The 12764-nt window shown below is 43.6% G+C and overlaps 3 protein-coding genes across 4 annotated transcripts; 1 reads left to right on the plus strand and 2 right to left on the minus strand.

Annotated features, from left to right (window-relative positions):
* The first annotated feature begins 660 nt into the window (after positions 1-660).
* sprn (shadow of prion protein) lies at positions 661-1764 on the plus strand. The gene is made up of 2 exons (XM_067235699.1): positions 661-666; positions 1294-1764. Exons 1-2 carry the CDS (start codon positions 661-663, stop codon positions 1762-1764), a joined length of 477 nt encoding a protein of 158 aa, XP_067091800.1.
* Positions 1765-2719: 955 nt separating this feature from the next.
* Positions 2720-6125, minus strand: mtg1 (mitochondrial ribosome-associated GTPase 1). The gene is made up of 11 exons (XM_067236433.1): positions 5925-6125; positions 5683-5747; positions 5489-5593; positions 5293-5379; positions 5153-5209; positions 4700-4790; positions 4540-4601; positions 4348-4444; positions 4047-4128; positions 3848-3960; positions 2720-3498 (listed from the first exon to the last, which is right to left on the minus strand). The coding sequence occupies exons 1-11, from the start codon at positions 6025-6027 to the stop codon at positions 3401-3403; spliced, it is 960 nt and encodes a 319-aa protein (XP_067092534.1). The 5' UTR covers positions 6028-6125; the 3' UTR covers positions 2720-3400.
* Positions 6126-8206: 2081 nt separating this feature from the next.
* paox (polyamine oxidase) lies at positions 8207-12428 on the minus strand. Of its 2 annotated transcripts, XM_067236739.1 has the most exons (10): positions 12259-12428; positions 11722-11898; positions 11368-11495; positions 11084-11271; positions 10768-10958; positions 10410-10579; positions 10209-10294; positions 9730-9842; positions 9385-9539; positions 8207-9155 (listed from the first exon to the last, which is right to left on the minus strand). In XM_067236739.1, exons 1-10 carry the CDS (start codon positions 12416-12418, stop codon positions 9003-9005), a joined length of 1521 nt encoding a protein of 506 aa, XP_067092840.1. In that variant the 5' UTR covers positions 12419-12428; the 3' UTR covers positions 8207-9002. The 2 variants fall into 2 exon arrangements, with proteins under 2 accessions (XP_067092840.1, XP_067092841.1); XM_067236740.1 differs by lacking the exon at positions 9385-9539.
* Positions 12429-12764: the final 336 nt, after the last annotated feature.

Consider the following 12764-nt stretch of genomic DNA (forward strand, 5'->3'; position numbering starts at 1 on the left):
TATATATATATCCTAAATAAAACACAGGCAAGGTGCTTCATGTATCTGATAACCTAATCTGCAAATGCAAATCGGCCTGGAGCAGAGAACATAGGCTAAAGGTAGGCTAATGATAAATTCAGGATAATAAACATTTTACAAATTGTACTACATTTGATCCCAGACCGAAAAGAAAACCTGTTTCCAATTCTCTAGCACACAAGGTAATTCAAAGTCAATGTAGTGTTTACTTCCACAGGTTATCCTGTATGCCCACATGAGTGAAGCCTTGATGGAGCACATCAACCACAGAGTCAAACCCCCTGCCAGTCAATCCAGAGCGTACCACCCTCTACCATCATTGGGAAGCAATCTGAGGAAGTGGTTCTTATTAAATACCCTGACAATTAATCTTTTCAAATAAGTGAGGAGAGAGGAGTCACAGACAGACTCGTGTCCGTTCTTCTGTCATCCCATGAGCGTGTAATGGGAGCGAGCATCTAAATAGGCTACTGTAGGAAAGGCTACAGAAAGGAATGAGCGTCCTCGTTCAAGCACACTGATGTTTTGAGCACGGATATGATTATTCAGAATTAGGGTATCGAGAGCATCTGCAAAGCTAAGGAATATTCGACTGACACAGCAAGGTAAGATTTATTTGGTAAACATGATAGAGAAATTATGCAAGTTGGTTAAGATGTAGGCTACCTATGATATCGATAGCTGCAGTAATTGGTTGCACGGCTAAAGCGTAATTATGCTACCGATAATAATCATAAATAAAAATAAATCTTAATCCATCATCACGGTTTTTGAGAAAGCATGTTTATCGTACAAGATCAGCTCTCTAGTGTTTGTATGGTTATATGGTCTGGTGAATATCGCTCAGCTCACAGTTTTTTTTAATAATGGGCTATTTATGTAATATATTTATATAGGCTACTAATCTGTAGCCTATATCTTTACGATTTACCTATTTTGTGGCGAAGCTATGGTTTTTTAGAATGGCCTACAAATATTTCCTAAGCATAAAGCCAGAATCCAGTGTCCTGTGTTGTGCTCTGTTTATATTGACCTACTTAACACGATTAGCATTTTTAACACTCAGTTCTATTATTTATTTCCTTTTCAAATAGTGCCAAGTGCTTGTCTTTTTGATCAGCGACGGCGAGTTACTACTGACAAGCTCTTGGTTTTGAACTTCCACAAAACAGGCCAGATCGATAGGCTATCGTCAGGTGAGAGATGACACTGTGGTGGGATAAATAGAACAGGCCCATAAATCATGATCATTTGCTATTGTCATTCATTTAGGTATTGATGACGGGAACGATGCGAGTTTTAGCCACGTGCTGGACGTTTCTCCTGATCGCTTCGTTCATAACTGAGTCCGTGCTTGCCAAGGGCGGCCGTGGAGGCGCACGGGGGTCTGCACGAGGCACAGCTCGCGGTGGAACTGGGGGGCATTACCGAAGTGGAAGTTATGGAGGCACACGCTCGCGGTTTAGGGCGGCAGGGCGCAGCTCCCCAGTGCGCGTTGCAGCTGCAGCAGCAGCCGGTGCAGCGGTCGCACTATCGGCTGATAACTGGTATGCATCTGCCTTCCGCAACAATAAAGTGGACGACAGCTCTGAGTACGAAGGGGACTATTACAACAGGACAAACTACTTTAATGCCCAAACATCAAAAGCCACTCACAACGAACCCTCGTTTACTCAAATCTTATCTGTCTTTATCACTATAATTTTGCCTAAATATGGACATATCTGGGAGAGTATGGATTAAATGTTTTAGATTTTGAGTAGGCCTCGCTGGTTTAGTGCTCTTGACCTAACCTGCATATAAAGCCATGGCTCCCCATGGCCTGAAGGTTGAAGTTAGAAAAGGGAAGAAACAACCACCCACCCCCCCCCCACACACACACACACACACACTAATTCATGACAATGACCCTGTTGCAAAACACTGCATTTAGGCTATTAAATCGTAATAGTTTTGCAATTTCAAAACATGATTTGGAGAGGGTATTTGGGACAGAGAACTGGATTATTTAGAATACCCTATTGGAGGCCTCAGGGCTCCATAAGTTTGACTAACATTGTCACTATCACTTGTCCATAACAGGTCCTACACCACTGTCAGATCTTTAATGTCTGTAAAGCTTTACTACCATGTATGCATATATAATTGCCAACAAAACGTAGTGCCAGCAAACTCATACTAGACACTGTAACAGTTGTGAATAAGTAATATTTGTCAATAATTTAACAAGATTTGTCTGTTTAGTACCGGAATGGCTTTTATACACATGTTGTTTACAATGTATTTATCCATTGTTGGTTTGGCTGTGTTATGTAACTACAGTATGAACTACTAAAAAGAGTGTTTTAGAATTGCTCATATCCTTATTAGATTGACCTCAGTGATGATGTTGGAACCAGTTTGGTACTGTGCCTATGGTAAATGTGACTGTCTACGTGACTTGACCGTTCATCTCCTGCACTGTCTAATCAACACTGTGTTCCAAATGACTTATTTCATACTGCACTACCGATATATTCGTAATTTTGTACCACAGTATATTCATCCCCTTGGCTTCCCAGAGAACAAGGCGCATATCACAGTAGGGTCCAAATCCTATTTGTGTTTGAATAGACTTCATCTGGTGAAAGAGATTCCTCGGTCCTGCGTCTGCTACTGCCTGAGAGAGATGAGTAGAAACTTTCTCCACTGCAGACACTCAGGAGCAATGTCTTTATCCAAGTATTTATCTACGTTTGACCATACATTATTTCCATAACTTTTTTGCATGTACATTTCTAAGTGAGCATAAATTAGGTTCATCCAACATAGGTCTCCAAACAGATGTTACTGTGCACTCATGTGGGTAAGCGTATGTGTTAAAAAACAAACAACAAAAAAATAAAGAGGTGAATGTTTTCTGTTTGTCTCCATGACCTTTACAGGTCTGCAAATCACAATTTACAAAGCGTGCAACTTTTCCAGGTTTTCCATGTTATGGGGGAGCCCTAGGTATTATGCTGCCTATATTACTATACAAAAAACTGTGTAAACAAGACACTGTACTGTACATAAAAATACAGCATTTATTATTGTCACCCTGTCTTTGTGGTAATAAACATATCTTATGTACACAGATGTTATGAGAAGTCTGAGATTTCGAGACAGAAATGCTGTTTGAGATTACCCTATGATAAAGGACAGTGTGGATAACGCCTTTTGAATCCTCTTCCTTTCTTCACCAACCTGAGGAGAGGTGGCTTTGTCTCTGAACCGTGTGACTAAGGTTTGACCCAAACAGCACACCCTGAGAGTTGACTTTACAGGTGTCCTGGTTGTAGACTGTGTTCAATCTCTGTTTCTTTTGCAGGGGGTCTGTCGGGGAGAAGTCTGTTTGGTGTCAGTCTAGCATGACTCGTCCCAGCTCACCCTTCCTGAAGGTTCTGATGAAGTCATAGGCTGCAGCCGTGTAGTTGGGGATTGTGATAGTGATGTTACCTGAGGAATACAAAACACAAACTAGATCAGTCCACCAGTGTTAAGGGACATAACAAAACTCCCAAGTTTGTCATTCTCTGTAGTAATGTGTGGAAACAATATACAAACAGAGCAGTGATGAACACTAGTTCTACTGGTCTTACCAAGGCTGTAGCCATGGATTCAACATTGGGGGGGACAAATTAAATTTGTTATGATAATTTCGGACAGCGTGCGTGGTTGCCTGTTGTAGCGTAGCACATTTATATTTGTATTTAGATTTTTATATCAATATATTGGGGGGGACATTTTGACCAGATTTGAATATTGGGGGGGATGTGTATATAATGATTACGGCCTTGGGTCTTACCCACTCCAGTGAGGGCTTTAACCCGCTGAGTCTTGCCCAGCTTCACAGCGATACGTTTGAGGACCTGCTGGATGTCATCACTCGGCTCACTTAGGTCATACTTCTCTACATACCTGCAGAACACAGACACACTTTACTGTATAGGGACATGTAAGGCAAAGATGATCAATTGCACATTATGGAGATAAAAGACTTGTACCCAAACTTCTCCAGCCGGTTTAGAGAAAACAGTAAATAGTCAGCGATGACATCTTCTCCCACTAGATGGTCCAATATTGTCCCTGAGATAGAGAGATAGAATGTGCAGAGTAATATAAGAATCGCACAGTATCTCCTGTGTGTAGTTACACCTTGTATACTGCTGTATCATGATATGAAGACAAGACAAGTTTGGGTGTCATTTTTATGCATATTTAATAATAGGCCTGGAACATACTGGCCGGTAATCAAGCTTTTGAACAGTAGGTGCCATTGCAGTACCGTATCAGTTCTGGACTCACCACAAAGTGCCAGCTTCATGCCCGTCTCCAGACTCTGGATCCGGGGAGGAAGGACTCCAGGTGTGTCCAGAAGGTGGATGATTGGTCTTTCACACACCTGGTGAAAGGCATCATGCACAAACCTTGTGAAGGAAATTATGAATAGGATGATACATAGGCCCTACTGTCTACAGCTATTACAGTCGCACCAACCTGGATTTTGGTGAGGACTGCCTTGGTTATACCTGGCTCCCCTCCCACTTTTGACGCTTTACCTGAAGGCAGAATAGTTAGGATCGGGCTGAACTCAAACCATACATCTAGCTAAGACCAAACTCAAAGATCTCCTGAAAGGAAGCAAAATTATAAGTACCTTTTTTAAGATGCATCCTCCTCAGTGCATTGATTAGTGATGACTTCCCGACATTTGGTACTCCAATCACCATCAAGCAATAATTACTATCCTGAATGGAAAAAAAAACATTTTCTTGTATCACTCACAATGAGGGGATAAACCATATTTCTTTTTTAGATAATATAAAAAAACAAATATATATATATATATATATATATATATATATATTGTTCCATTGCAGAAGGTCATAGCACAGGCAAGTAGACAGAAACTCACAGTGAGTCAATATAAAAGGTCTATAGAACAAATGTGTTTTTGCAGGACTAAGTGTTAGAAAATGTTTTACTGCAGATGATGAAGTTGTATAACCCTTATATGAGACAAAATCATGTTGTCATTGCACTTTCAATGACCAACATCAATCGACGTAATCGATTAAATAATCAATCACGGATAGGGATTTTAGCTCACCTCCTCTCTGTGGAACCGTGGACGGCTCTCAATCAACTCAGTCACCACAGGAACCAACTGTAACAATACAGTTACATATATTAATTTCTCCTAAATCTCTCTCCTTTTCATTTGCGTGTTTCTTTCACTCACACACTTACCTTTTTTATGTTCTCATCTCTCTGCTTGAAGCAGTCTGTGAATAGGACATTTTTGACCCCATCTCTCTCCAGTTGCTTCAGGATACTCTACATAATCAACCACAATAACATATTCAATGGTGCACAGCATTTCAGTTATCTGGAATCTTACTCAACCAAATAGTGTTTCAGGTGTTGCAAGATTGGTGGCCAGTACCTGCTTACTGGACAGGTCTGTAAGGTCCATCTTGTTGAGCACCAACAGGTGGGGTCTGACATCCAGACTCTCCTGGAACAGAGGGTTTCTGCCTGAAAATGGTATGTGCTCTAGTTAAGGAAGTTTGGCACCAAAGGAGTTTACCACACTTTAAGTCTTAGCTTTATAGCCAGCCGGGGGTCATGGAAGGATATTCTGGCGTCATGTATTTCAACGATGCAATCTACGTTCTTCACATTGGCTCTCATCTGCTTGATTCCTGAAGGGAAATGGGATGTCAGCACCAGGTCGTTAGCTAGCCTTTTCCATATCAACGCAATGAAATAACCATGTATTAAACATTTTCATCTCTCCAAACATCATAACATACATAATGCAAACATAATGAAGCAGTTGCTGCTGCCAACGGTACAGTAGCTAGAACATGTTAACAAACCTTTTGCCATATGACCTGGGAACCAATGTGCCACCTCCCGCTCTCCAAAGTCAAAGACGGTTCGGAACTTCGCAGCATTGCGGAGTGCTAAATGGAGTTTCATTGCAGGTATATTTAGGTTAAACAATATGCCTTTTCAGCTTTTGTCATTGTCATTTGCAGATCGTACTTTTGCCATAGGTTAAAACCTCGAAGCCAACCTCGATAAGGAATCTAATTTCCGGTTGAGTTCTTCCATTTACTTCAAAATAAAGGTCAACAAATTCATGTGCTAACGTATCAGAAGGCATTTTTTTAATCAGATTTTTTTGTTTTTTTGTTATACACCGTATGCACATGTTGTTATATGCTAAGTTTGCAAGTATATATCAAAAATCTCACAATTTGTACACTTTTTACAATCGTTCTACATGCATTATTAACTACGATAAATTGCTCCTATTAGTCCACCATGTTTCGGCAAATTGCGGGTCAAGCTCTTATTCTGAAGGCATGTTCGAAAAACCGGAAATATTATTGAGGCAAGTTTCTCGTAAATATTGTTGTGTTACACAGTTTATATGCCGACTTGAAATCGCGACACTGAATAACAAGCACCCCACCCGCCAGCTACTCAGCTTGAAGTAAAGTCAAAGGAGAATCATTAATAAACATGGAATAACAAATTACCCACAAAATGGGGGTAACACGGGTGATACCAAGGTCTTTGTAAATAAAGTTACTATAACAAAAAATAAAAACACAAATGTATTTAATTACAAAGGGCCTATATTTAAATTCCTTAAAGCTGCTATTTGGTGGTTGTTGTGGGGCTTTCGTGAACTCAGTCGACATCAGACGGGATTGGTGTATTGTTGCGTCACAATGTACAATACTCCAATATATAGATGTCATCTGAGAAACCAGATCATTTGCCATTTGACATTCCCCGTTTTAAACGATAAGAAAAATAGCTGCTTTCTAAAAATTGTAAACTTGGTTCTTGGCTCAATTGAATAATATAATTTTCTGGAATTAAAAAGGATAATATACAAAGGTAAGGATGATTAGTTGAAGCCATAAGTGCAATTGTCTCATTCTTCAACAGACTTCTAAAACTTCAACTGGATAAAAGTGAACTCTAATAGAAGTTGAGGACAAACCTTTTTCATAGAAACAATGATCTGGATTAAAATAGAATAAAGAGATAAGTGCATAAAACAAACATCTATTTATCAGATCTCAGCTTTCGTGCCTAACTGAAGATCATGAGACAACTCGGTCTGAGCAGACTGTCCCAAGGAAGCGAAGAAGACGGTGATGCCCCAGTCTTCATCTCAAGGCACTCTGCCCTCCCAATGCTGACCGTTGTCCCCCGGGCTCCCCCACCTTCTGATGTCGACACCGACAAGTTCATCATGGCAGCCCGTCAAGCAAAGCCTATGCGGCACCTGCTGGCCCCGATCCAGACTAGACGTCCTACTCTTCTGTCTGATTCTCGTCCCAGCAACCCTGGGAATATACCTCCACCTGTTGCACGATCTGGCAACCCGGTGCCTACATCTAAGCCGGTTGTGCGGCTAAACAGCCTTTTCTGGCCTACTCCTAAAGATCGACCTAGCAACCCAGCATGTCCTGTTCGACAAAGGCCTTGCCACCCAGTTGGCATCTCTGAGCCACATGGCAATGAGGTGTGCCCCTCTCAGCCTGGGTGCCAGCCCAGCAAATCTCACCTGGTTCAGAAGGAGCTGGACCTGGCTGGAGCGCCTACCAGAGAGGTGAAGCGGGGTCCCAAGAACAAGCCCAATCCCTTAGTGCACCGAGTCCCGCTGCTGACCAGGAGGGCTGAGATGAACGAGCCCAAGGTGGTTCCTGTCCGTGAACCAGCACCTCCCTGCCTATTTCCTGCCATTGCCAAGGGAAACGTCTCTCTGGTCAAGGCTAAGAAGCGGAAGAAAGCCAAGACATCCAGCCTGGGCCCATCAGATGCCTTCTGTAAATGTAGGTTCATGCTAGAATAGGTCCAGCCGGGACCATTCCCTCTCCTCTTACCCTCCATCCCCACCCATTTTTTCTGCAACAAGGAAACAGAATTGAACTGGAGCACAGCACCAATGAACAGGACAAGTTAGCCTCTCTGGACCCAGAGAACCAGACCAGAGATCTAGACCTGACCACCCTGCTGCTAGATAACGCTGGGCTTCCTGCCCCGCCCTACGCCCCAGCCCTGATACCGTCCACCTGCACTGGTGGACACCAATGGACCTCTACATTAACCTGTGCCATTAAGTTTATTACCTGACTTTAATAAAGCAAATAATATGTTACACAATGACATACTTCTGACTGAATAGTAAAAGCATGTTGGCATCAACACAAAATAAAGAGGTTTGATTTGACCATGGTTTTGTATTACTTCCCTCTCTATCACATCTAAGGAATATCTGTCAATTTCATGATCCATACTTGTTATCATATGCAAGAGGACCATCAATAGCAAAATCTAAGTAGAAAGACAGACTTTCTGTGCTGAGCCCACCCATTACAGCACCAGGTTTGGCTGGTTGCATATGGATTATGGAACAATTTTGGTTGGTTGAACAGGATTTTTTTTAAATATGCAAAACCTTCTCGGGTCCTTTGAGGCAAGCCCATGCTGAACATATCTTAACAATCGGTTGTGCCAGATGTTATCTTACTAGGTTGTCTGCTGGGGCACACAATACATTGCACTTTTACTGTGTATACATTTACTATCACAGTTGCAAAGGAGAAGACGTTACGTATTTATACAAAATATTTGCAAAATATGAATGTACATTTTGTACATTTGATTTTGATGATTGAGAATCAATAAAATAATCAAACATTACCTATAACGGTATGATTACTAATAAGCGTCCCGTGGCTTAAATTCTGTTTGATTTTAACAATCACTAAAATCATTATCATCCATAAAATCTTTCAGTCAACATCATATCTGCTTCATGAGTAATATTCCTTAATTTCATCACTGTCTTTAGTATGTTTACATATCGTATTCCATTGGTACAATAATTTAATTCACATTTGGCTTAGATCAAGACTGCTCTTCTTTCTTCAAAGCTTTGATCTCATTGGCTCAGACACGTTGGGGGAGGAGTAGTGTGAGATGAGCCTGTCAGCTTCCCGCCAGCCGCTGAGCAGTGCTCCATGGACGGTGGAGAAGAAGCGGGAATGGGTTGCCTCCCCTGCAAACATAACCTGCAGGGGCTAGGGATGACAGAACAGTAAACACACCATGTGTAGCTGGAGACAGATCCTGGATACATCCCCATAGTCAAAGATGGCTACCTATTCTTTATACTGATTGCTACTTTATTATCATAGTGGTTTATGGACGTTTTCTTTTTTTGTTGTTGCATGTGTGTGTTTTGAGTGCATGTGTGTGTATACAGTGCCTGCACTGCACTCATAGACTGCACTGCGTGTGTGTATGTACCTGTGACTGCCCCTCCCTGGAGGGGAGGGGTTCTGCCAGGTTGTCTATGTCCTGGCCTGAGCAGCCTTTTGCGGTGTAGCTGTAGGAGCCACACGTCCAGGGGTCCAGAAACCACTGGGAACGCAGAATCCTTCGTGGAGTGATGATAGGGTTCCCTACACACACACACACATAGACTTTGACTTGTGTCTTTTAAAAAGGCAAAACCACCCTTGAAATAGTTTGAAAATACAAAAAGTTCATCTGCCACAATTCCACACAGTGACAACAGTTCATCACGAACACGGGCGTAACTCGAACGCATTCAGAAGTTCAGACAGACAATGATGGTATTTTCAGGTTTACCTGTGAACTTGCGGATCAGGTGTGTGATGGAGTGCGTCACCTCTTGTTCAGTCAGAGTCTCCATGTACTCAGACTCGTGACCAGCTATCCAACCACAGAGCACATGCCCATACCTGAGGACAGAACAGGACCAGGAAGGGAGGGGTGAGAGGATAGGTAGAGAGAGTGAGCACAGTGCACAGTGTGGACAGTGCACAGTGGAATACAGAAGCCCAACACTATATAGGGAGTCAGGTGGCTGAGCGGTGAAGGAATCGGGCTAGTAATCCGAAGGTTGCCAGTTCAATTCCCGGTCATGCCAACTGACGTTGTGTCCTTGGGCAAGGCACTTCACCCTGCTTGCCTCGGAGGAATGTCCCTGTACTTACTGTAAGTCGCTCTGGATAAGAGTGTCTGCTAAATGACTAAATGTAAATGTAACTATACGAGCAAGACACTCATATTCCATACAGCACTATTACAGTGTGGGTCTGACTGACCTCTCAGTGGGCTTGAGCACAGTAAAGCCAAACAACTTCTTCATCCAGAACTTCTCCACATCCGACACCTGGTCTACCAGGTCCACCTTGACGCGGACATCAATGCAGTTACAGGTGTGCGTGTTTGTACAACAACATACAGTCAAAAGCAGTGTGTGTGTGGGCTTGCATGTGTGTATGTGTGTGTGTGTACTCACACACCTCGTCCTCCCACACCAGATAGATGACCTCACAGTCGGCATCCCACCAGGGAGACTCAAACTCCACAAAGATCTTGTTGTTGGTGCCAAAGCCCAGCCTCTGGACAGAGTGCTGCTTGTGGAGGGGGAGAGGGGGGCTGAGTAGGGTGGCGTGGTGCTTTTTCAGGTACCCTGTCAGCATAGAGCAAAATAGAGTCGAGTTCAACAGACTAGATGCCGCTGCCCTCATGCATATGCCACGGAACAACTAGGAACCATTTGCGGGAAAGTCCTAAAAAGTCGCCCCAACACAAGGCCACGAGATGTCAATTACAGACGTGTCTGCGAGTGTATGCATGTGTGTGTGTGACGTCACCTACCTAGAGGAACAGTGATGATGACATGGTCAGCAGGGATCCTCTCCCCGTCCTGGCACTCCACCACCACGGGGGCCTGCCCCATGTCCCCTGTCCTGTCCCTGCCCCAGTGAACACAGTGAACAGGTCGCCTGTAGGACACTATACCGCCAGGAAGCTCCTTCATCATGTTGTCGATCAGGCCGTCGTAGCCTCTGTGAGGGGGAGCAGAAAGCAACATAACGAGGACTAGGCCATTTGTCCCAAAGACAGCGTGTGTACCATAGACCATGGCTGATAATGTATCTGAGTGTGTGGGTGTGTGTGTGTGTATGCCCACCTGGGGAATGTGCAGTCCAGGCCTGGCAGGGTCTTGTACAGTCCGAAGGCCCCCAGACCCACCAGGTCCATGGAGTGTGTCCCGCTCACACAGCACTCAGTCTTCAGCAGCGTGCTGACCATAGACAGACGCAGCGCCCTAGTGGAGGCCTGCTCCCCCTGCCACTGCTTGGCTGCCTGCCTAGGCACCTAACACACACACACACATTTGATTTCTTGATAAGAAAAAATTAAACGGGGAGAGACAACGAAAGAGATAGAGAGGGAGGGGGGTGACGGATGCACCTGTGCGCGTAGGAACTCTCCCACGCTGGCCCAGGTTTCTCCTCCCTGGGTGAAGTCTGTACTCTGCTCCAGCAACTCCGCAAACAGGCTCACAGCTGGAGCCATTTCGTCCACGCCGAGCTTACGCCCTAGGGCACAGGCGTACTCCTTCATAATCATTCATCTCACACCAGGATTGATCAAACCCAGGGGCAACAGACGAAACAAGACATCATTGTAAAAAGAACTGTTGCATTTTACCCAGCATTTACGAAAAAGACATGTTTGGTCTTGATCTGAATGTGAAACAAAAGCCTAGGAATGTTGTAGGCTATTAACATAAACCGTTCATGTTCAGTATTGGATAGTGCAAACCTGAGCTGCTGAACCAATTGGGCACCCATGGGGGGTGTCCTCCGATGTCCATGGCCTGATTCTCAGGGGTTAGGGCTTCAGGGTCCAGTAGGCCATACTGACGGGCCAGGCAGAACACTGGATTCTCTTCACATGGACCATGGATCCAGTTAGCTCCTACCTCTATAATGTTGTTACCTTTAAAATAAAAAGTGAGTTTGTTTTATTACTTGACAGTGCATAGCGAGAGTTTTATTACATGTATATCATTAGCCAGATCTTATTGTTTCAGAGCGCCAGATATTGTAAAAGGGTGGTAGGTTACTGTAGGTTAATATTAAAAGACTGACTTTAAAATGCATCTGAATGGAACTACAAGTAACTGTATGTTTTGGTAGAACTAATCTACTGGTAAATATGGTAACAGTTCGAAACTAATAGTAAGGATAATTAATCTAAGCGCATTCAAAGTCTAATTTCAATGCATAATATAAGAAATAAACACGTAGAACAGCACTGCTCCTCATTTCATACGAACCAGAGCAATCCGTTACTCACCCATTCTCCCTGTGCGAATCCTTCCCCCGCTCCTCGCAGTAGCTTCGATGATACGCACGTTGTGAAAACCATTCTTAGTTAGTTTTTGAGCTGCTCCAATGCCTGATATTCCACATCCAATGATAACTATCCTGGAGTCTAAACTATGACTAGAAGCCATTCTAGCCTCACTTTTCTGGTCCGATCAGAAACGGGGACAGGGAGCAACACACTATGTCTTCCGCGTCAGCTGGGCGCACTTCGGACCATCGTGGTAATGTTTAGTTCCGCAAACTGAAGGATACTGTCGTGGTATTTTTTTAGACAAGGATACATTGGACAACTCTGTTTTGTTACAGTGATACAGTGATCATAACAAGCTACAGCCAGAAGAGGGCAGTGTGAGTGTAGGTGTGTGTGTGTGTGGTTACTCTGGTGCAGCTGAGCATGGTTGTTGCTGTTGAGGATCTGTGGGAAAGAGGAACAGCCCCCCTCTCTCAGGATACCCTCGTTGTACAACCATGGTG

Source organism: Osmerus mordax, chromosome 5, assembly GCF_038355195.1.
Source record: "Osmerus mordax isolate fOsmMor3 chromosome 5, fOsmMor3.pri, whole genome shotgun sequence".
NCBI classification, from domain to species: domain Eukaryota; kingdom Metazoa; phylum Chordata; class Actinopteri; order Osmeriformes; family Osmeridae; genus Osmerus; species Osmerus mordax.